The following is a 22825-nucleotide window of genomic DNA, read 5'->3' on the forward strand; positions in this document are numbered from 1 at the left end:
TTATGATCCCAGGGTCCTGGGATTGAGCTCCACATTGGGCTCCTTGCTCGGCGGGAAGCCTGCTTCTCCCTCTCCCACTCCCCCTGCTTGTGTTCCCTATCTTGCTGTGTCTCTCTCTGTCAAATAAATAAATCTTTAAAAAAAAAAAAAGGAAAAAAATCCCACCTTTAGGTAATGATACCAAGTATGGTTTGTCACTTTTTGGAGTCTGGTTATTCAGGAGACAATTTCTACCTGTCTTAGTCCATTTGGACTGCTATAACAAAAATACCTTAAACTGGGTGCTTATAAATAACAGAAATTCAAAAATTTATTTCTCACAGTTCTGGAGGCTGGGAGTCCAACATTTTAAGTACCAGCAGATTCAGTGTCTAGCAAGGGCCCTATTTCTGGTTCATAGATGTTGCCTTCTGGCTGTGTCCTCACATGGTGGAAGGGGTAAGGGAGCTTTTTCTGGCTTTTTAATAAAGTTACTAATCCCAATCATGAGGGCTCTGCTCTTATGACCTAATCACCTCCCCAAAGCCCTACCTCCTAATACCATCACCTTGAGTGCTAGGATTTTTATATATGAATTTTACGGCACATAAAAATTCAGACCATAGCACTGCACCTTGATGCCAACACCATTTCTTGTTACCATGGCAGCAGTAAGCAAACACCTGGGTCACTCAGCCTCCTGATCAAAGCCCTTTACTTCATCCAGTCATTAACTCATTCAACAAGTATGTGTTCTGTACCTATGATATGCCAGGGACCCTGCTAGGTGGAAGGAAACTGAATAAACAAAATAGACATGGTCCTTTCCCTCCATAGAGTCCATTGTCTAGTGAGAGAAGTAAATACCAATAAAATAACCTCAGAAACAGATGTAAAATGACAACTATGATACATATTCTGAAAGCGAGGATAATAAATAGCGTGGTAAGAGGGTAGAATAGGGAATGTAACTCAACCAAAGTATGAGGAAAAGTTTCCCTGTGGGAGAAATGGGTGACCTGAGATCTGAAGGGTGGGCAAGAATTAACCAGTCCCAATAAAACTAAATGAAAGTCACAGAAGGGGGATGGCAGCATGCCAGGCACAGGAACAGCAAGAACATAGGCCTTGTAGTAGGAAGGGAGAAGCGTGTGTTTGCAGAATTGGAAGAAGGCTGAGTGACTTAGCACAGGAGATAGGAGAATGGTACAAGATGAGGCCGGATACCTGTGGAGGGGAGAGGCCATGCACATCTGTAGGCCATATTAAGGATTTAGGGTTTTATCCTAGGATCAATGGGCAGCCATTGAAGTGATCATATTTGTGTTTTATAATGATTACTCTGGCTGAAAAGTGGAGAATCTACTGATCAGGGGTAATAAAATGTAGATACATGAAGAATATAACCAAAAATCCAAGTGAGAGATGAAGTAGCTTCAGAAAGAGTGGTAGTACAAAAAAATAAATTAACTAATTAAAAAAAAAAAAGAGTGGTAGTACAGACATGGGCGAGATAGGAAATGATTCCATAGGCAAGCTCCTCTACATTTGGTCATGGGCTGCTGATGGAAGATGAGAGAAGATGTAAAGAATGACTCCCAGAGAAAAGGAAGGAATCAGAAGGGGACTAGATTGGGTGAGAACTGGGAGATCAGGATTTTGATTTTGTTGATGTTGTGGAGCCAAGTGGCATATAAAGAAGGCAGTTAGATTTACAGGATGGTCTTTCGGAAGAGAGAACTCAGCTAGGATAGAAATTAGTGAAGTGTCTGTGTGGAGATAAAGTCACAGATGCCACCACACAGGAGAAAGCACAGAATGAGAAGCGAGGTAGCTGGACTTTAGAATGCCAAGGGCGAGTAGAAGAGCCTGCAAAGAGATCTGAGATGGAGCAAGGAGACAGGAAGGTTCAAAGCTGTGGGGTCTCAGAGAACAGGGGTACTGAGTTTTTAGGAAGGAGTGATCAAGAAATATGAAGACTGAAAATTCTGGTCTGATTTAGTGATGTGGGGGTCATTGGTGACCTTGGAAAGTACAAGAGAGAAACTGGAATGGTCGCCAGAATGAAAGCAGGCTGAAAAATGATGGAAGATGAACTAGAGATAGAAACTATAGCAATACTTAAGAGAGGTCTGGCTGTGAGAGAAAAGAGAAGAGCTGGTACCTAAAAAGAAATATAAGATGTAGAGGGTTTTTCACATCATTTTGTTTTAACAGAAGAGATGTATGTTTAAAACATGATGGATAATTTAACTCAGTTTTCAATTAAAACTGAAGAGAACTGTAATCTATTGCCTCTAATCCTTTTGTCAACTACAATGCAGCCAATTTTCATTTTAATCATATGGTAGTTTATTCAGAAGAATAGTGCTAACATTAGGGAAGAATTAAATAATCTGCAATTGCATGTTATCAGCAATTTCATATAAGGTTCCCCTCACAATAGCTATTTTAAAAGGTATTGTAGTAATGGTTCACTCCATTTTAAGAAGTGTAGTGTGTGTGTGTGTGTGTGTTAATGTGCACCCAATCAGATCATGATGGCATAAAGCAAAATTTGACGAACTATGGCCCTTTTGCCAAATCTGGCTCACTATTTGCTTTTGTAAATAAAGTTTTATTGGAATACATACATACACAAATGGCAATAGAAAGGACTACATTGAGAGTATTTAGATAAAGAAAGAAGAGATCATTTATAGGGTGAGGTTCTTGAGAAGGTGCACTGGAATGAAATCCAAAGCATAAGTAGATGGATTGGCCTCTCGTAGGAAGAAAGCGATGTTTTCTATTTGCCATAGGAAGAAGGGAGAGTAGGAGGAATGAAGACAGTATGTAGGTTTGCCTATCTGACGGCTATAGGTTAAAGGAGTTTACATCTGAGCACTTTGGCATTCTGGTGATGCTGTAAAAAAGATCTTCAGTTGATGGGGATGGTGGGGAGTTGGAAATTTGAGAAGTCTGAGAAGGTTTAAGAGTTATTGCAAGCATTATTTATAATAGCCAAAGAGTAGAAACAATCCAAATGCCCATCAATTGATAAATGGATAAGAAAAATGTGGCATATCTATACAACGGAATATTATTTAACAATAGGAATGAAGTACTGATATACGCTACAACATGGATAAACCTGGAAAACATTATGCTAATTGAAAGAAACCAGTCACAAAAGGCCACTTAATGTATAATTCCATTTATATAAATGTCCAAAAGAGGCAAATAGAAAGATTAAGTGGTTGTTAGGGGTAGGGGGAAGGGGAGAATGGGGAGTGACTGCTAATGGGAATTTCTTTGCTAATGGGGCTTCTTTGGGGGGCAATGAAATATTCTGAAATTAGATAGTAGTGAGGTTGAAGAGTTTTGTAAGTATACTAAAAATCACTGAATTGTGCACTTGAAAGATGTGAATTTTATGGTACATGAATTATAGCTCAATAAAGCTATTTTTTTTTAAAGACAAGTTATTGCAGAGGGTAGGCTAGTGCATTGTCCAGACAAAGGAAGTGGGACCGCCGGGTAGCAGGGACATCCATAAAGCTAATGAAACTTCAGCGCAGGTCTCCCCTGAGAGTAGGGAGCTGCTGGGAGAGATGGAGAGTCCTAGTTGGGAGGGGAAGCCAGGATGCACTCAGGAAGCATATTTGTGTAAGGATTCTGGTAAATCATCGTAGAGACCTCAAAAGAAAGGCGCCTGTATCTCCATGGCTCCAGTAAATATGTTTGTCATTTATGTCTTCATTCTAAACACAGATTCATCCTAATTTTATATTTGTAATTGTATATTCTTTTCCTTTAAAAGGACTCTCCAAACTGTATAAGATTTAGGGCCCAGAAAACTAAGACCTGTCCTCCTTAGAAAGTTGAGGATCTATTCGAGGTCTTTGAACATGAATTTATGGTGATGCCACTTATCCTGTTGGGTGATTCCCTCCAACAGCACTTGGTTGCTTGGGTGCAGAAGAAAGTAGAGTTGGGCTCGTCCAGAATTGGGTTTTCTGAGTTGGGACCATGTCATTAAAAATATGGACCACGGAATTTAAACTGGACAAGGGGGAAGCAGAGAAAGGAGAGGTCTGATGGATCATGAGAAGGCAAAGTGTTAATGGGCTAGAAAAGCTGTTAAGATTACATAGGAAGATATTAAAAGATCAAGTTAGAGGACATGTGGTTAAAGGAGGATGCTGGAGGTGAATGATAAAGTCCATAGCAGTGATTGTTCGAGGTGATTTGAATCACAGGAAATGATATGATCATTTGCTCTAAGAAAAAGTTTCAACTCTAATCTGCAAGCATCTGTGCAACCTGTCCCTTGCCTGTAACCTCACCCAGTCCAATGTCCCTCTCACTTGCCTCACTGCTGCCTTCATTCAGGTCCTTGGGAGCTCCTTCTACACTGAGGACTTGTACACCTAGGAGTTCCTCTGTCTGGAATACTCTCTGCTGCTTTGCCAGGCTAACTCCACTCAACCTGAGGATCTCCGTTTAAAGTCTTTTCCTCAGGGAAGTCTATCCCAACCTATCCATTCTCCTCCCAGGGATAGATCTTCCTGTTATATGCCCAGATAAAACTCTCTATTTTTCTTTCACACCATTTCATACCACATATGACTATACTGTAGAAGTTACGGGGCTAATTATCTGTAAAATGTGTTTCTCCAGGATAGAGGAGTGTAAGAATAGGTCTGGCTTTCCTCCCTATCCTATCCCAGGTCCTCAGGGACTTGCACATACTAGGATATTCTATAAGTATTTGTTGTATGAATGAAATTTAAGATTCTTATGTGTGATAGCTTTTTCCAGCATACATTTTAATGTATAAAGATATAAAATGTGATTTAACAGATAATCTAAAAATGGCATGTTAAAATAATGCAAATTTCCTTTCTAAAATACACACATGAAGATGTATCTATCTTCAACCTCTCCTCAACCCTTATTTGATCTCTTGAAATACAAATCTAAAACAACACAGTTGAAGATAGGGAAAATACTCAAAGATTTCTTCAAGTATTCTTCTGTCTCATAGAAATGAGATAACTGAATCCCTTATTTGAAATAAAGAAAAGATTACTGGAACTTCCAAAAGCTAAATAGTACAAGATATATTACAATTTTCCATTAAAAAGACTTTATAACAGGAGCGGAGATAGTGATAAATTTTCTAAAGCCAACAGTGAACTAATCTTATGAATGTTAATTATAAATACTCAGTGTATATACACACTTCCTATGGGAGAAGTGGAAAACAAATTCAATGATTTATTTTCCTTTGGACTTGTGACAAAATCTGCATTCACACGCTTAAAAAGAATTGCTCTGGTTTATTAGCTGCTGTAAAAATGACAATCACTGCTGTTCTAAAAAGCCTTAAAATTTAAGAAAAACAAGTCCCCTCGCTTGTTCTTTCCCTCTGCCCTGGTCAAGGTTATCCCTTTTATCTTTTCATAAAACAAGTCTTGGGATTCTCCTCTCTTCACAACATCTTACAAATCTCCATCTAAATGCCTCTTTAAGGAAGACTTACCTCTCACCCCATCTGAGTCCACCCCAGTTATTCTTTCACTTTACTATATTTGTTTCCCTCAGGGCACAACATTTATCACAATCTGTACTTCGGTTGACCCTTTGTTTACGATCCTATGCCACCACAGGAATGTCACCTCCCTGAGTGCAAGGATCTTTGTCACCACCCCAGCACCTAATTCCCTACTGCAATTGTACATTTTCAAACTGAGAGGAACTCCCGAATATGAAAGTCGTGTTAATAGGCAAATGCCCATGTTAACTTATCTCCTAATATTTTTAGCAGTTTTATCTGATTATTTACATTACCTTCTGAAAATTGTTTTGGGGCTTTGTTTTTCATAAATAAATTGGAAAAGATATTTCTATTACAGGACAATGGTAAGCTAGAAACCAGGTGTCATAACTGTAAAACACACAAGTAGGCAAATAGAACTAGGACATCCAGTGAGTCTCCCTGTTCTAGACAAACATTCCAAGGGTAGATTTTAAACAACGTCAAGTGGAAGAAACTGGCCACAAACGGAGGGAGTGTGAGACTTTAAAATGTCCCACACAAAGACTCAGTCAAATGCTTTGGCCACACTAAGCGCTCCCACCACTTTGGCAGGCCTGCTCCGGGGACCAGCCCAAGCCAGCGCGGGTGGGTCCCCCCCAAGCCAGCGCGGGTGGGTCCCCCCCCGTCCTCCCCACCAGGCCAGTCGCCACGGCGCGCTCCCCTCTCCCCCTCCCGGTCCCGGCCCTTGAGTCTCCCCGGCCTGGATCCGCGGGGTCGCGGTCTCCCTCCGGGCTGTTTTGATTGCAGGCTGTCAAGTACAGAAAACCCCCCAAACTCCTGATCTTGTGTGCACTACAAACAGAGCCAACATGGCAAACCACAAACTGACACTCGAACATTCCTCGCTCCTCCACGGGCCCGAGCCCCGGCGGCCCTAGCCTCGCCCGGCCTTCCCCTGCTAGGTGCCGGCTGGGGGCTCCGGCCGCCGCTGCCGCAGGGCGGCTGAGGACCCCGTTCCAGCTTCCGGAACTACAGATCCCAGGGTGCCTCTCGGACTCCCCCTCCCTCCCTCTCTCGCTCCCTCCCTCCGTCCGCTCCCTCCGCCCCCGGCCCTTGTTGTTTTGGCTGGAAGCGCTCCGGCGGAGTTTCAGAGAAAGTCTGGGCAGAAATCGGAGCCGGCCCGAACGTGGGAAGGGGAGGAGGAAGGGAAGAGGGAACCGGGAGGCCCGGCCGCTCTCAACCTGCCGCGCGCCCCGCGGTGGGGGAGGCGGCGCGGGAGGAACGTGAGGGGACGGGACAGTGGGGTCGGTCCCCGGAGCCGAGCAGCCGTGTGCCTCGTTCCTCCGCCGCTCCCCGCCCTCTCCGGCGGCTGCGAGAGCGGACCCACCCTCCGGCGGGACTTGCGCCCTGCCCAGCACCCGCCGCCCAGCGACGCTCCGCGTTTCGCCGCCACCCCAGCGGCTCCCTGCGTGGCCCAGGACCTGCCCTGCGCCCGCACGAGACCCTCGCGGTTCCCCTTTTCCCTCTGTCCGCCCCCCGCCGTTTCCCGGGCGCCGCGGGGAAGTGACCCACCCTCTCCCGAGGAAGGGGAAGGAGAGGATCGCGCCCGGCGCCCCGAAACCAAGAGGCGAGCCGGGGTGGGCGCCGCGCGCGGGGGCATTGTGTGAGTGTGTGTGTGTGTGTGTGTGTGTGCGAGAGAGAGAGAGAGACAGAGAGTGTGTGCGCGCGCGTGCAACGTAGTGTCTGTTTCGGAAAGCGCCTGGGGAGGTCCTGTTCCAAGGGGGCGGAGCGCAGGGGACCGAGGCTCGGCTCCGTGCAGGGGCAGAGTTTTCGCTGAGCCCGAGCGCTGCTGAGGCGGCCGGCGGGACGGCGCGCCTGTCGGCTAGGCGGGCGCACTGAAAGGCCCGGGCGCCCTCGGCCCGGCAGCTGCCCCTGCCCCGAGGTGTCGGCCTTGGCGACGCTGCCCGCTTCTGTTCACGTCCGCGGACCCGTGCGGGAGACGGCCGGACGCGCACACCCAGTGCGCAGTGGAGCCCGCGCGTCCCGTCTGTCCCGGCTGCGCCTCGGGAGAGCCAGGTTCTGGTGGCTGCGCTGCCGGCAGGCGTCGGCTGTGTCGGGAGCGCGCCCGCCCGCCCCTCCGCTGTCCGGCCGGGAGCCGGAGAGGCGCGCACCATGAGCGGCGGCGAAGTGGTTTGCTCGGGATGGCTCCGCAAGTCCCCCCCCGGAGAAGAAGTTGAAGCGTTATGTAAGTAGAGCTTCGGTCGCCTCTCCTTGGGCCTCCCCGCCCGCACCGCTGTCCTGACCGCGCGCGGGGCTGGTTCTTCAACTTAGTCCTCCATCTCTTTCTCCTCGGCCCCTTCCGCGGCAGGCTCGGGACCGAGGCTGTAAGCTCACGCCCTGGCCTCCCTCCACTTTGCCGGCTAACTTTCTTCCTCCAGTTTCCAGACGGCCTGCTTTGCGGGCCTCATCGGCCCGTGGAAGGGCCCGGGATTTCCACCTAATGCCTGCTGCATGTTTTTATTACTCCTTGTAGCAGAGGTGAGGGGAGGAGCATTTTTCTTTCTTTATGTTTGCATTTAATCATCATGGGGGTGCTGTATACTGAATTTCTCGCAACCGAAAAACCGCTGAGGTTTTAGAACTCAGCAGCCCTCTCTATGGTCCGTGCTCTCTCGTCTTTCCCCGCCCCCTCCTTCCCCGAGGTGCGGGGAAACTGTGGACTGTGGACCTGAGAAGTTGATATTAGAAACCAGCATCTCAAATCCGTGCAAAAGAGAAAGAAAAGTTGCTACGCGCCCTGCCGTTTGCTTAGCAGGGTTCGCATTTTCGCGGTTTTGAATCAAGGGACGGTGGAGTTTGGCCCGAGAGCCTTGGCAGTTCGCTGCGAGAGGAGGGCGCTGGGGGGAGCCTGGCGGCTGGTGTCTGGGCGCCTTGGACGCGCTGTCAAGCCTCGCAGGAGGGGGGACAGCTGAGGCCAGTAGGATTTCTGTGTGTTGCGGTCCTTTCCCAGGCCACCAGGGTTACTTAAATGGCATTGGTGTAATTGATACAAGATGCTGATTATGTGTTAAACCATTTTAGCTGTTAAGAAAAATATTCCTTGAAAGAACCAACCTTACTTTGGTGGACATCTGTGTCCTCTTCAGGGATCTAGAATCTTATCCCTTCTCACCCATTGGTTCTTTTGTCGCTGCCCTCTGCAAAGGAAAGAAATGACACGTTTGTCCTGGCGTATGGAGCCAGTGTTTTTCTACTAAAATGTGTTTTCAGAAGCAAAATGTATGCCTCCTTAAATACAAATTTACTGTAAGGGGCCGGCACTTCCAATGGAACTTGCTTCTTGTTAAAGGATATCTACACCCAGTATTAGAACCCAAATTAATCTTATTAGTCACTGCTTGGATAGTGAAGTGCAATATTTAACTTCACCGACTCACCAGTGAGTTTCTGGTTCACTTTCTGCCGAGCATTTGTTATAGACAAGTAATTATCGTTTAAAAACTTGATGCCACGCATCCTAAGAAACTTCTCCAGAAATGTGAACCCTTCCAGATCCCGTCTCTTGACTTAATCAGAGTTTCCTGAATGTTCTGGTGAAGATGCTAACTTTATTCCAACATTTGTGGGATGCCGTGGTTCATTTAGTTCTTTAGTTTTAAAAAGAAGGTTGTATGTGTGTGAGAAGAGGGAGTAGGGAGATAGGTGTGTTTGTTTTGAGAGGCACAGTTTAGGAAACACAGAGACCTAAGGAGGAAACTAAAGGACAGTACATTTGCCTAAATAGGTAGTGATTATAGGGACTTAATGCATTCTGTCACATGGTTGGTTTATGGCTCTCTCAAAAGATGCCTACCACTGGACTAGGCACCATAAGATTAGAAAATACAGTAGGAAATAAGCCCTGCCTAGTGAGCTTGCAATTTAATGTAATATAATTTAGGAAGAAAATCAGCCAAAAAGATTGTCTTAGCAAGGACAAAGAAAATGAAAAGTCCCAAATAAAAATATATGTATTATTTCATTTGATCATTACAACAGTTTTATGAGGTACATATTATCTCTGTTTTACAGATGAGAAAAGAGTTTCTGTAACCAGAATGTGCCACAGACAGGATTTGAACCTAGATCTGCCTAACTGGGCTATCAAAGGTTAATGACTCATCTAGTTCATTTCAAGTGGAGCTCAGACTAAGTCATCTTTAAAGTTCCTTTCAGTTTATAACTTTCTAGGAGTCTATAAATATTAGTTGAGAATGCAAGGAAGAAGCGAGTTGGGGATAAGCTGTTAGTGCTAAAGAAACATAAGACCCTTCAAGCAGCTTTCTGAGTCTTTCGAGAAATGAGACAAGAATATGTGAAAAAGTCAGCCAACAACATAAAGTGGTTTCAGATTGTGTGCCCAAGCTGACTGTTATTTATTTTTTTTAATAGATGTTTTGAGGAACAAGCTCAATGTCGTCTGAAACCATGGGGATACTTTAGAGAGGGAGCGGGCTCCCTAAATTGTTTTCAACAGGGGGAAGAATATGCCTAACAGCTTGGGGGAGGTGGGGTTTTCTTGCCTGGCTGAGCACTAGTGTTTTCTTTATACACGGATATGGCCCAGGAAGACTGTGCAGGTGGCTACCAGAATTTAAGGGGTCCCAGAGGATGACTAGAGTGTTGTAAGTTAAAATGAGGCCTTACAGTTTAGCTGTCAAGTTGGTTGCCCAGAAGTTTTTGACATTTCCAGATTATTGATCTTTAGGCTTTGGTATCCAGTTCAGATTGTTTTTGCTAAAGCAGCTTTGACCCTCAAAGACATACATATATTCATGCATTTCCGATTTTTGTTTTCTTTTCATGTAAAATCTTTATATGAAAATAAAGGGTAAAAGGAAACATTGTTGGCCATCCAGTAGACAAAATGTTGCTTGATAATAGTTTTTAATGAATGGATTTGCTGTAAAAATTTATCTTGGATGAGTGGTACTGTAATTGTTAAATGAGACATCAGGAGTTTGAACACTGATTCTTTTGGGAGCATTTGGCCCATGGGATTTTGACAGTTGTCTCGCTGTTTACAGTATTTATAGGGTAGTCCAAATGTCGATTAAGATGATACTTAAGGGCTTTTACATGACAAAAAATTTGTTTTAGTTTTTATCTTTAAAGTCATCTTTTGTTATGGCTCCCGTGCATTCCATTTACAACTCCATTTTATGTTTACTGTTTCATAGTCAGCTCACACAGCATTGTTTTCTTTGCACACTAGTGTGTTCCTCTGGTCTGAAAGCTTTTCTTAAATTTCCTAGAGAGACTGAAAGGAACATCAAAAAAAGAGAGAAAGCCTGGAGAAGTGTGTAGATTTCCTAGCCTTTTCATCTCTTTTTGCTTTTTTCTATATCTATTTGCAAAAGGGTAAGAACCTCTTCTATTTCATCCTCTGAATTTTTTGAAGTCTACTTAAAGTGGAGGTGACAATGTCCACCATGCTTTCTTTCAGTTTTGCTAGTGCTGTGTTTTGTTTTTTGTCCTGTGTTGTTTATTAAACAGCTGCTTTTTTACTTTAAGGACCTGAGTGGAAACATACAGATCACCGTCACTAGGGTTACAGAAAACAAGTAAACTCTTGGTAGTATGTACTTAACAGTGGTGCTCAGATTTTTAAAGAGTTATTTAAAGACAAGTCAGCCATTTGGAATAATGGTAGGATTTTCATCAGGACTTGAAATTTCAGCCAAGATAAAATGTAAGTCTGAAAACAAAGGATTGATTCAAGCCAGCTGGCTATCGCCGTATCTCTGCAGGAGGAGCTTCCCTATGGCCTGCCTCAAGTCTGGACACCAAGTTTGGGCTCCTCCATGGCCCAGCTGTCAGCATTGGGCAGGTGTGCAGTCTCAGCAGGAGAACCTGCTTCTGAGGCCAGACCAAGGTGGCCTGTGAGCTGCCAGCCAGCCTGGGAGCAAGACCTCGGCCAGTTCGCGGGTGTGTAATCTGCACCCAGCTTGGGCTCCACTCTTCAGCTGTCAGTTAATAGGATGGTTCTTGTCCGGACTTCCAGAACATGCCCCTGGTTTTGGAAATGGGCCTAGAAACAGAAATAGCCTCTTCCTCTGGGTGGGCACCTGACCTCTTCCATGGAGGAGAGGGGCACAGGCAGCCAGAATTAGCATGCCCTTGTTCGAGGACAGCCCAGGATCTGTGCTAAGCATTAGGTCGCTGCTCAGTAGGGTCACTACAGCAAATGGGACTGTGATGTCTGTAAGCTCTTCCTGTACTTTTTTATTTTATTTTATTTTTTTTGCGCAATTACCAGTAGCAGTCAAGGGACTCTGAAGCTTTTGCTTACAGTGACTGAAGGAGCATAATTATTCTGTCGAAGGAGTTTTTTTCTTGAAAACTTCAGGATAGTAAACGTCCGTTCAAATTTTTAATGTTTTCTTTTTACCTTTTCTCATGTGGTAGGAACACTGTTTCTGTTACCAAAGATCATCAACTACCAGTTCCATTAAGCTTTCATGATAGGTAATGATAGTTAATTCTTTCATTGTGCCTGGACTTAATGATGAGTACAAAACTCTCCATGTAAAACTTGCTGAATTCCTAAATCTGATTGTTGTCTTTTGGGATTTAAAATTATCATTGGGAAGTTGTATCAGTTTGGAAGGTAGTTTTAGAATTCTGATGTTTTGAAAATTTGGTTTTGAATTTTCTAAAAAGATCATCTTTGAACAAAATACAATAATATGACAAGAGTTATATACTTGGATAATCTGGTTGACAGCTGAATTGGTTATTTCAGTGTGTTGTGAGATTATTAAGTCTTTAAAAATTAGGAAAATAAAACGACAATGCACTTTTTATGACTAAATTTCATATATATATATATATATATATATATGGTTTTTTTTTTTTTTTTTTCTTAAGTTTATTTTCAGTAATCTTTGCACCCAGCTTGGGGCTCCAGCTCATGACCCTGAGATCAGGAGTCGCATGCTCTTCCAACTGAGCCAGCCAGGTGCCCCAATAGAATTCCATATTTTGTAGTCAACATAAAAAATATGTAGATAAGGTCTTGATAATTTGCAGATTGAGGAATTTTAAGAGGTGGTAGATTCAAAACATTGAGTGCCATCACTCCTAATTTTCTCACAGAAACTAACACAGGAGAAGGGACATCACAGCAGGTAGACGACTACTTTTATTTTTGAAGGATTTGGAGTAAATTGTACTACTGTGGAAGGGACCCTGGACTGAGTGTCAGGACCCAGGATTGGACTTGACTTTACCATTGTCCAGGTGATACTTTGACCATTCTGACCCTCCGTTTCCTGATCTGTAAAATGGGGGAGGGGCATGCAGATCAGATTCTAAACTCTCTTGTGGCTTAACATTCCTTAGATATTTCCTTGGAAGTGGGAGGCAGAGGGGGGAGCTTCTCAGGAGGCCTCTTTTTTGGGAAATAAATTTTAATTTATTGCTCATCTTAAATAGTTTAGTGAATATATGAGGAACTGCTTAAGCAGAGGTTCTTTGGGGACCCTCCAGCGTTTGCCTTAACAGAACACAGGTGCACTGAGTACAGGGTTGTGGAGTTGCTGCTCCAGGGTGTCACGGTGTCATGGTGTCCCCAGCACCCAGAGCTGTGCCTGGCTCAGAATAGAAGTGCAACTGTTGACTGAATAAATCAACTGGTATTTCTGGAGCTTTTGTAATGTGTCATGTATGGAATACAATGGAGGGAAAGGCCCACTCCCTGCCCTCAAGGAGTTTCTAATCTATCTGTGAAGACAAGCTGTAAATGCACTGACATTTAAATCGTTTTACAAGACATATGTTATAAGGCCGTATATGATTACTTGCCAGATGAATGATTCAGACAATAATTGCTTAAGAGTTCAGACTGAGAGGGGAATGGAAGGGGGCTGCCAGGGAAGGATTCACAAACGACTTTTCAGGCTTTGTTCTTGGAAGAACTGAGGTCCTGCTGGCAGAAAAAGCAAATCCTAAGGGAAGCCTGGTTTTAGAGGAAGAACAAAGACTGTGTGTTGAGTTTAGACATCCTAGTGAAGAGAACAGCCTCAGAACACCTCAGTTTCAAGCATGGAGTATGGCTGTCAGCTGTAAAGTCTAGTTTGAGAAGTTTCTGTGTCTGCCATGACCTAATGCTCCTGATGGGATCCTGACCACAAGTGAATATTATGTGTCAGGCAAGAAAAAAACAAACAAAACAACTCGTTTGGTCACCTGAACTTATTAAAATTCCAAGGGACATGTGTTATTTAAGAATTTCTTTATGTCTGTTTTGAGCTAAATAATTCATTCTGGCAAGCATTTAGTTTACAACAGAGAGGGAGCATGTTCTGGTAGGAGGGAGAATAAAAGAGCCTTTGATTCCTTTGCTCCTGAGTTCCAGCAGGAGGGCCAGCACTGCCTTGGGCTAGTGTCTTATTTTGGACTTTGGAAGCCATCTTAGCCCAGCTGTGTGAGGCCAGCTAGGGCTGGAGGAAAGAGAATAACGCCATTGGGTCTCATTAAACCCCCTCTGACTGTTGATGGAGGGGTTTCTCTCATTTCACATTCCTCAAATTAACATGGTGGCTGATTTCCACCAAGTTAGAGCTTTATCTGAATTTGCCATTTGAACTTTGGCTTGAAGTCGCAACATTTCTGTGACTCCTTTTATCCCAGTCTATGGATTTGAGTACAGGAAACTTATCAAGTCACAGGTCTCTTTATTCTCCCCTCTTTGGCTATAAGCACAAATAAAATTAGCATTCTTTTCTTCTTTAGATTACTCCTGGGGAAAAGTGGTTCTTTGTACAGTGGATTTCCACATCCATTAAATAAGTAGCCTCTTCCAGTTGCCAAGTAGATGGCTGGGGAGTCTTAACTGAATAGTAGGTGGCAGTTGAGGCCTGTGGAAGTACTGGGAAAAGTCCCTTTAGTCACTTTGACTGTCCCTGGCTTATATTTGTAAGCCCCTTAAATAATACAAGAATGCCTTAACTGGAAAAGAGAATCTTTTATATTTTCAGCAGTTCTTTTATTCATAGGCTCAAAACTCTCCCTAACTGAAGAGAATAATTCTCCTTGCTGAATGCATATGAAGTAGGACCTAACAGCTTTTGACTCTCTTGCAGCCTGCTTTGTGAAAAATAGTTAACGCTCTGCACCAAAATGCATGTTTGGTTGTTATCTCTGTTACATTAGCTCTTGAAGCGTTCTGATTACAACTTGTAGCTGCCAAGCCCCGTCCTGCAGTATTATCTGGAACAAAAATTTTCCATGTGGTTGTTTTTAGCAGAGTTGCTATATGCAAACTGCACGTGAAGATGTAAGTTGCAAGAAATAGAGCTTCTAGAAGGGGAAATGTGAGTTATCTTAAATTTTTTCTACCATTTAATTGTTCTTTCCTTTATGTGTGTTTCAGAAATTTTTATCATATTTCTAAACTGAGTTTTATTTTAACATACTGGAAAGAATGCCAAATTCACCATGAGTTTTCTTATGGTGGTATTTCTTTTTTCTCTCAGCTTTTTACTTTGAATTCATACTTGGCCTAAATAATTCCCTGTGTTCTAAAAGGAAAAAAACAAATGGCTACATTGTTCCATGAATTAAAAACAATATACGGAGAGTCCAAATATTTCTTTTCAATGTAAAAATCTTAGGTCATTTTTTTTAAAAGGAAGAAAAATATTAAACTTTCGCTTTAACTATCCTGTTCATTGTTTTTCTTTTCCCTTTTTTATTTTTCTTTGACTGGTGTAGTTTAATTTTTTTTTTGAAAACAGTTTTATATGTTCTTTAAGAACACTACATGTAGAAAAAGAAAACATCAAAATTCCATTTTACATTTCAAGAGAAAAGGGAGAGGAGGACATCTATAGTGTGAAGAGGGGGGAAAATGTCAGTTGACACCGCAGCTTTGCACATTACTTTCCTGTTGCTTGGTTGAGTTGAGTATTTGTCATTTGCCTACAGATATTTAGTTATTATACATGAAGTGAGCAGGTAAATATAATTTTAGTCAAGGTTTGCTTTTGTGAAATGAGGACATAGGATATTAGCTCTCAGGAGAAGGTTGAGAACTCAATCTATTGTTGTTGTTTTTACTTTTGTTTTGTTTTTAGTTTGTTTATTTTTTATTTTTTTTTGGTAATCTGCAAACCCAGTGTGAGGCTCAAACTCATAAGGCGGAGATCAAGAATCACATACTCTACCAACTGAGCCAGCCAGGCGCCCCTTTATTTTTTGTTTTTAATACATCAGTTAGCCAGTTGCTATAACATTTTATTTGCAAACTTTTTAAGTGGGAGAAAGGTAAAAGCACTCTTTGTCCTGTGGATCTCTATCTACCCTCTTGCTCTTTTCTCTTTGTTTTCATTTCTTTCTCTGTAATATAAGCCTAGCCACCAGTATCACAGAGTATTTGTGTTAGAATCTTTACAGACACATTCTTTCATCTTTTCTCTGAAAGGGGGGAGTTATTTCTGTCTCTGTAATGTGGTAATCAAGACTAGGAATAATAATTTTCCACCAGCATGTAGATTGTTTTCCTCTCCTGAAATGCAGTTTTTAGTTACTGCTGTATTGGGAAATGTGGTCAGGCCACTTTCCGAGTAGCAGAACTCCTCCCTGAGATGACTACCTGATTAAAGAATTAAGTACCTGGTGTGCTTTCTCAATTCCAGTCCATCACATATTCCCATTAGTGCCTTGGCCAGAGTCATAGCAGCCAAGATGAAAGTGCTTCTGGTTGGAGGGATGACCAGTTGATTAGCGGGAGAGAAGTTTTAATCTTCCACTCTTGAAAGAGAAACACTTAGTAGAATGCTCCCTCCAGTGTTTTGAATTCCAGTGGCGTTAGGTAGACCTTGAAGAGGAATGATCACCTCATTCAGTTAAGGAGGTATTATGTGAACCCCCTTCCCTCTGGCAAAGTTATAATTGACCCCAAAGTTGTGTAGGAGTATTAAATTTTACAAGTTCTCCTTGACAGTTTCAGGTTTGAATGTTTGAAGTGTTGAGAAAAGGTAAAAGGAAATACTGACCTAGTAAGAATGCAAAGTATTTGGGAAGGTAATTGGATCCTAGTGATGCTGTTACATAAAACCAAAGCCTTCTGAGTAATCTTCACTGGGTATATAGGTCATTTATCTCCGAAGAACAGGGTGCAAAATTAAACTGGTGCTTTTGAACAGTATTCCTTTTTTTCTTTTTCTTCACTTAAGTAATCAAAAAAGGAAAAGCAAGCCTAATATATTTTTATATTTGATATATATTTTTGATGATTTTCATAATGACCCACAGTATACACAGTAGAAGTTACATACACATGATCTGTTTACAAAGAAAATTATGGCTTTAGTTATCATTCTTTAGTGTTTGTAATAGGATATTAGTTTCCAGAGGACAAAGATGGTATTGGTTCTGTGTGTCTAAAGGTACGGTGTGATACTTTGCACGATCTCTTGAACAACATGACCAGATAATTATAGAATTTTAAACCTAAAATTATAAATCATCTAGGTCAGTGTTTTTCAACCTTTCTAACCCATTTCTCTTTCATGTGTTGTTTGGCTGTCTTTTGACTTTTTATCCAGTTTTTTTTTTCTATGATTTGCATTACCAAAACGAGCTATATTGCATATCTTTCCCAATTACACAAATCTCCTTCTTCCCTAGTCAAGAATCCAACCTCCTCGTTTTACAGGGAGTGAAGATTAGCCTCTGGGAGACTAATTGATTTGTCCCAGGTCATACATGTTAACCGGCTGTTCTGGCAGAGCCAGATCTCTCACCCCTTGGGTCAGATCCTTCCAGTCACTGAGGAAATGCCTGCTATGAACAAGGGACTATGTAGAATTCAGAAGAAGAGGACCAAGAGGGTTCTGTCTCCACCTTTTAGGAGTTTATATGCTACATAGGATGCACTTAGTACTGCAAATTTTATTATGATCAGTGATGCTCGAGATAGGACTCTAGAAGAATTTCGCAGAAGGAGGTGAATTCAGGGACTCTGAGAAGGCTTAATGAAGGTGGTTAGAGATTTCTCGCCAAGATCTTAAATGGTGGATTCCGTTTTCAAAGCTGGAGCTGGAGTGAGACTCTTTCTATTCCTCCTTTCCTAGACAGACTTCTTTTTTTTTTAAGTAGTCTCCATACCCAATGTGGGGCTTGAACTCACAACCTTGAGATCAAGAGTTGCATGCTCTACTGACTGAGCCAGCCAGGTGCCCCCAGCCAGACTCTTGAGTGGGTTTTGTACACTTGGCTGCTTCCACCTGCCGCTCGTTTCATAATGGAATGGAGCCTGTGTCCTTTTCCATTACCTTTACCTAAACAGTTCCCTTTGAGGTCCCCAGTGACCTCCTGGTTGCCAGATCTAGCAGAACGAGATTTGAACTTTTTAGTTCTTACTTTTCATGGAACTCCTAACTACATTGATGGAGAGATGACCAGTACCTCTTTTCAAAATCTTCTTTCCCATGCTTTCCTGATACTGGGCTCTGGTCTCCTTATGTGTGGGAGTTCTTCAGCATTCTGTTGCCGGCCCTGCATGGCCTCTTCTCCCATCTCATGCTGTTGGTTGCCACTTCATCGTATGTGAGTTGATGAACCCCTTTGAAAATTTGATAAAAGGTCTGGGCTCTCAGTTTCTGCAAAACTCTTACACACTTACACATAATTGTTATAACCTTGCGCTTTTCCTGACCTTTAAAGCCCGTCTCTGGATCTTAGATGGCCTTGAATTATACGATGATGATTCAAGGGCATTATCTCAGTCTGTTTCTCACTCCACATCTGTGGATCTAACTGCTTAGATCCATAACTACTTAGATCCCCCACAGCAACCCAGCTTCAGCATATCCACAGCAGACCTTATCGTCCTCTCCCTGTACCTGGTCCTCTCGCTGTTCCCTCAGTCAGTCGCTCCACCATCCCTTGTCTAGAGGTGTTTTGTGTTGTCCCTCCTTCATTCTCCATACCCAGTGACAAGTCCTATCAGTTTTACCTCCCACATATCTCTTTGAGGGGCCCCTGAGTGGCTTAGTTGGTTAAGCGTCCAACTCTTGGTTTCAGTTCAGATCATGATCTCAGGGTCATGAGATCGAGCCCCCCATGTGGAGCTCCCCGCTGGGCATGAAGCCTGCTTAAGATTCTTTCTTCCTCTTCTTCTGCCCCTCCTCCCCACCTCCCCATCCCCCCTGCATGCCCGTGCGTGACCTCTCTCAATCTCTCTTAAAAAAAACAACAACACATAAATATCTCTTGAGTTAATCAGCCTCTGCTACCTGAGGTGCTTTGCCTTTCTTCTGGATTGCTGCAGTAGCCAGTGGCCTCTCTCCTTCCATTCTTCCACTCCCCACCCCCCCACACTGTCTTCATTAAGGCAGCCAGAAAGGCCTTCGGAAACACAAATCTGAGCATACCGCTCCCCAGTTTGAAGCTGCTCTGCAGCAGTTCCTTTGGCCTTCGGAATGCCCAAACCTCTTCTCTCAGTTCGCAAGGCCTGTTGTGATGGCTGCCTGCGTGTGCCTCCCGTAGTATTTGTTGCTGCCTTCAAACTCTGCTTCAGCTGGACTGAACTTCCACATCCCACATTGGCCTTGTGATCTGCCAGTCTGGCCTTTGCCCTGCTCTTCTCTTCTCCCGGAATTTTTGGTCCTCCCATCTGCCTTCACAACCAGGCTAACTTCTGCTTGTTCTCTGCCCCTGAAGCCTCCTCTGAACTCCCACCACTCTCACACATAGACACAGTGGGCTGCCGGCATCTGTTTTATCCTCCTTTGATGCTCTTCTGTTCCCATAGCATGGTGCCTGTCACACCTGATCATACATGCTTGTTTTAATTGCTTACTGCCCCTTCAGATGGCGGGGCCATATGGTGACTTGTGAACCCCAGGTACTTTTGCCTTCATGGGCCCCCCTTCCTCTATTAAAAAAAAAAAAAAAGAATAAAAATTGTGTTTTGCAACTGCGTCACTATAAAGATGAATATGTTCCAAGCTGGTATTGTTATTGTTATATTCATTTTTATCCCGACTTTAAAATAAATTAATATAAAAACACTTTTCATGGGCTCCTAAAAGTCTCATGGATCCTAGTATTGTGCCTCCTGTGCCCGATGGATATGTTGGGTTTGTTAAGTGGGCATAAATACTTTGGGCCTACTCAGTTATTTTATTATGTGTCCATTTTGTAATGGCTTGGATAGCTTATTAAACAATATTAAGATTTTGTATTTTAGCCCCTGGTAATGGAAAAATGTATGGAAAATAGGGTGATATACTCAAAAGTGTATATTTTGTGTATATATATATATATATATATATATATATATATTTAAAAGTAGAAATTGTGAGTTTTTTTACGATATCAAAAATACCTTATATGAACTATTTTATTAATACAAACTTCTCTTCATGATGCTTCTGTATTCAGCGGTGGTTTTTAGTGGAAGTGGGGAGTTAATTTTGTGGGGGACATGTGAGAATGTCTGGAGACATTCTTAGTTGTCACAGCGGGGGCACTTTGGCTGCTAGTCAGTGGAGGCAGGGATGCTGCTAAACATCCTGCATTGCACAGTACAGCCCCTACAACAAAGAATTATCTAGCCCAAAATATCAGTAGTGCCGAAGTTGAGAATGTAGAGGAATTAATGTAGAGGAATGTAGAGGAATTAATGTAGAGGAATTCTTCATAAAGCTTAGTTTCTACATGTATATTATTTAGCTTATTTCCCTGTGTGTCCCTTAAAAGCTATACACTTGACCCCTGAACAACACAGATTTGAACCACATGGGTCCACTTAGACGTGGACTTTTTTCAATAAATATACTGGAAAATGTTTTGGAGATTTGCAATAATTTGAAAAACTCACAGAGGGGGCGTCTGGGTGGCTCAGTCCTTTAAGCGTCTGACTTTAGATTTCAGCTCAGGTCACGATCTCAGGGTTGTGAGATTGAGCGCTCAGTCGGGCTCTGTGTTGGGCGTGGAGCCTGCTCTCTCCCTCTCTCTTTGCCCCTCCTGCCCTAGAAAAAAAGGCAAAGAGAAAGAAAAACTCACAGATGAACCACGTAGCCTAGAATACCAAAAAAATTAAGAAAAAAGTACTATTGTTGTAAGTATACAGTATATAATACATATAACATACCAAGTATGTGTTAATTGACTATTTTATAGGTAAGGCTTCTCTGATCAACAGGAGGCTATTGGTAGTTGAATTTTGGGGGAGTCAAAAGTTATATGCAAGATTTTCAATTGCATGGGTGTCTGGCACCCCTAGCCCCTGTGTTGTTCAAGGGTCAGCTGTATTTCAGCTGTAGGGTTGTGTTGTAGTACTGGAACCAAACATTTATTTATTTATTTATTTTTACCTCAGTAAGGCTGAGAAGAACAGTCATTGAAATGGCTGAGCTTATGAACATGAGAGGTTGGTGCTGTGTAACGCTTTCACTAGGGTTTATTTGATAGACAAAATCTCTCTCAAAGGGTCTGTTGTCATTTAAATCATTACCCAAATACTCATTTTTGCCCTTGCTAATCCTAGCCAGAGTACAACCAATGGTTGTCTGGGTGGGGAGGGGAATGTCGAGTCGTTTATTCATGATTTTTATTACCTCTTGGCTAGAATATCACCATTCGTTGTTCACAAGCCGCCCAACTTGTTTACTTTTTATAAATTACATGTAATCAGTCCTCTTGCAGGTCTGGCTACTGTAATTGGCAGTAGCCACAGAGCAGGGCTGACGAGTCCCCATTTGTGCTGATGTCTCATATTTAGCTCATGTTCCACTCTCCACGCTTTCTTGCCTCTTCCTTCTGCTTTTTAAAAGGAAGATGAAGAGAGAATTGCCACCATGCTCTCTTTTCCGATGCTCTAATGGTGCTTGTTTATAATTTGGTCGAGTCCCTGTGTCTTTTGGGAAGAATCCAGGGTTTGGGACAGTGGTTCCCAGACTTGTTCCGTATGTATTAGAGTCACCTGGGTAACTTCTAAAGTGAGGATTCTTGAGCCCTACCCACCTTCTGCTATTTAGTAAATTTAGGTTGAAGTCCAAAACACTTTTTACGTCAAATCCCTGCTGATTCTGATGTAGGTGGTCCTTGAAATTATACTTGGAGAACTCCTTAGTTGGCATGGACGGAAAAAGGGAGAAGAAAGAAAATCCAGTAGAAGTAAATGTGTATAAAGAGTGGGATAGGAAGGCAAAACTCAGAAAGGAACTTTAGCCGCTCTACTTTGAGATAAGGGAAATATGCTGTGTTGCTACGTGCTTACTGTTTTCTAGCAGTGATTTAGATCAAACTGTCCCATAAAGAGGACATACTTAGAGGAAGACAAAAGTGAAAGGGAGTTTTTAGAAAGGTTAGAATATGAGAAAGTACCTAACTGAGCTTGGAAGACATTATTAAATCAAGGAAGGTATTATGTAACTATTGATTTAAAAAAGAATGTGCATTCCTGAATCAAGAGTTTATGAATGACTTAAGACAAAGAGGAAAGATACGAAGAAGGATTAGCTCTTCACCAGAAGTTCTGGGTATTCCGGTTATCGGATCTGAGAGCATACTATTAAAATTCAGTCCATATTTCCTAGAATAGTTCTAATTTCAAGTATCCTTTCTATTGTCTTTATTATTCATGTCTGGTTCACCCTAATGTTGGTTAGTTGAGATGTGGTTGATTTATAAAAGAGCACCAAAGCATTTGTACTCGACTAAAGAAGTTCTGTTGTTTTTCAGTCTGTGTCTCTGTGTTTCTATGTTTAATGTATATATTCTAATCTTTTTAAACCTAAACTTTGATTTTAAAGTCCATTTTAGAAAAAGAGAGCAAGAGAGACAGACAAGACAGACTCTATTTAGAAAACTGGTCAAGAAGTGGACTAGGTGGGAGTGGTTATTTAATCTTAGCAAAGGAATAAAGTAAAGCACTTTATTTCCAACTGCCTACTGAACTTATTCCATTTCTGGAAAGCTATGTCTGCTTTTTTGGCATATTGGTTCCTTCGGGGAACTTCATGATTCCATTCAATGACAATGCGGAAAGCCCTTGACCCCGCCTCCACCCAAAGTAAAAAGATTTTGGAGGGTTACTTATAAAATGATGGCTATCAGCTCTTGTTAAATCATTCTTTACCCTGCTCTGGCCATCCCTATGTCAAAGTGTTCATTTTTCCATGCTAGGAACCCAGACTGTTTTGTAAGACGTTTCACCATTATGATACCGTATTCACTGGCTTGCTCATCTGTCCTCCCTCCCTTCCTTTTTCCATCCTTCATGCTGTCTCCCTTCTCCATTTATTTAAATGCCTTCATTTAGAGGAG

General features: G+C 42.5%; 1 protein-coding gene and 2 long non-coding RNA genes across 4 annotated transcripts in view; 1 reads left to right on the forward strand and 2 right to left on the reverse strand.

Annotated features, from left to right (window-relative positions):
• LOC116637488 overlaps positions 1–18573 on the reverse strand; it is a 78930-nt gene extending 60357 nt beyond the window's left edge. Inside the window, exons 1-2 of the long non-coding RNA XR_004300492.1 lie at positions 16160–18573; positions 8618–8700 (exon numbers count right to left, since the gene is read on the reverse strand). This is a non-coding gene — a long non-coding RNA (uncharacterized LOC116637488). The remainder of the gene's footprint in view (positions 1–8617; positions 8701–16159) is intronic.
• Positions 6643–22825, forward strand: part of GAB1 (GRB2 associated binding protein 1) — a 124270-nt gene continuing 108087 nt past the window's right edge. The window contains 2 exon segments of the mRNA XM_032412911.1: positions 6643–7720; positions 7722–7748. Of these exon segments, the coding sequence (XP_032268802.1) occupies positions 7676–7720; positions 7722–7748 (72 nt within the window). The 5' untranslated portion in view covers positions 6643–7675.
• LOC116637487 overlaps positions 20483–22825 on the reverse strand; it is a 38903-nt gene continuing 36560 nt past the window's right edge. Inside the window, exon 5 of one of the 2 annotated variants that reach the window (XR_004300489.1) lies at positions 20483–21319. This is a non-coding gene — a long non-coding RNA (uncharacterized LOC116637487). The remainder of the gene's footprint in view (positions 21320–22825) is intronic. The other variant, XR_004300491.1, reaches the window with a different exon arrangement.

The sequence above is a fragment of the Phoca vitulina genome, unplaced genomic scaffold (assembly GCF_004348235.1).
Source record: "Phoca vitulina isolate PV1807 unplaced genomic scaffold, GSC_HSeal_1.0 scaffold14, whole genome shotgun sequence".
NCBI lineage: Eukaryota > Metazoa > Chordata > Mammalia > Carnivora > Phocidae > Phoca > Phoca vitulina.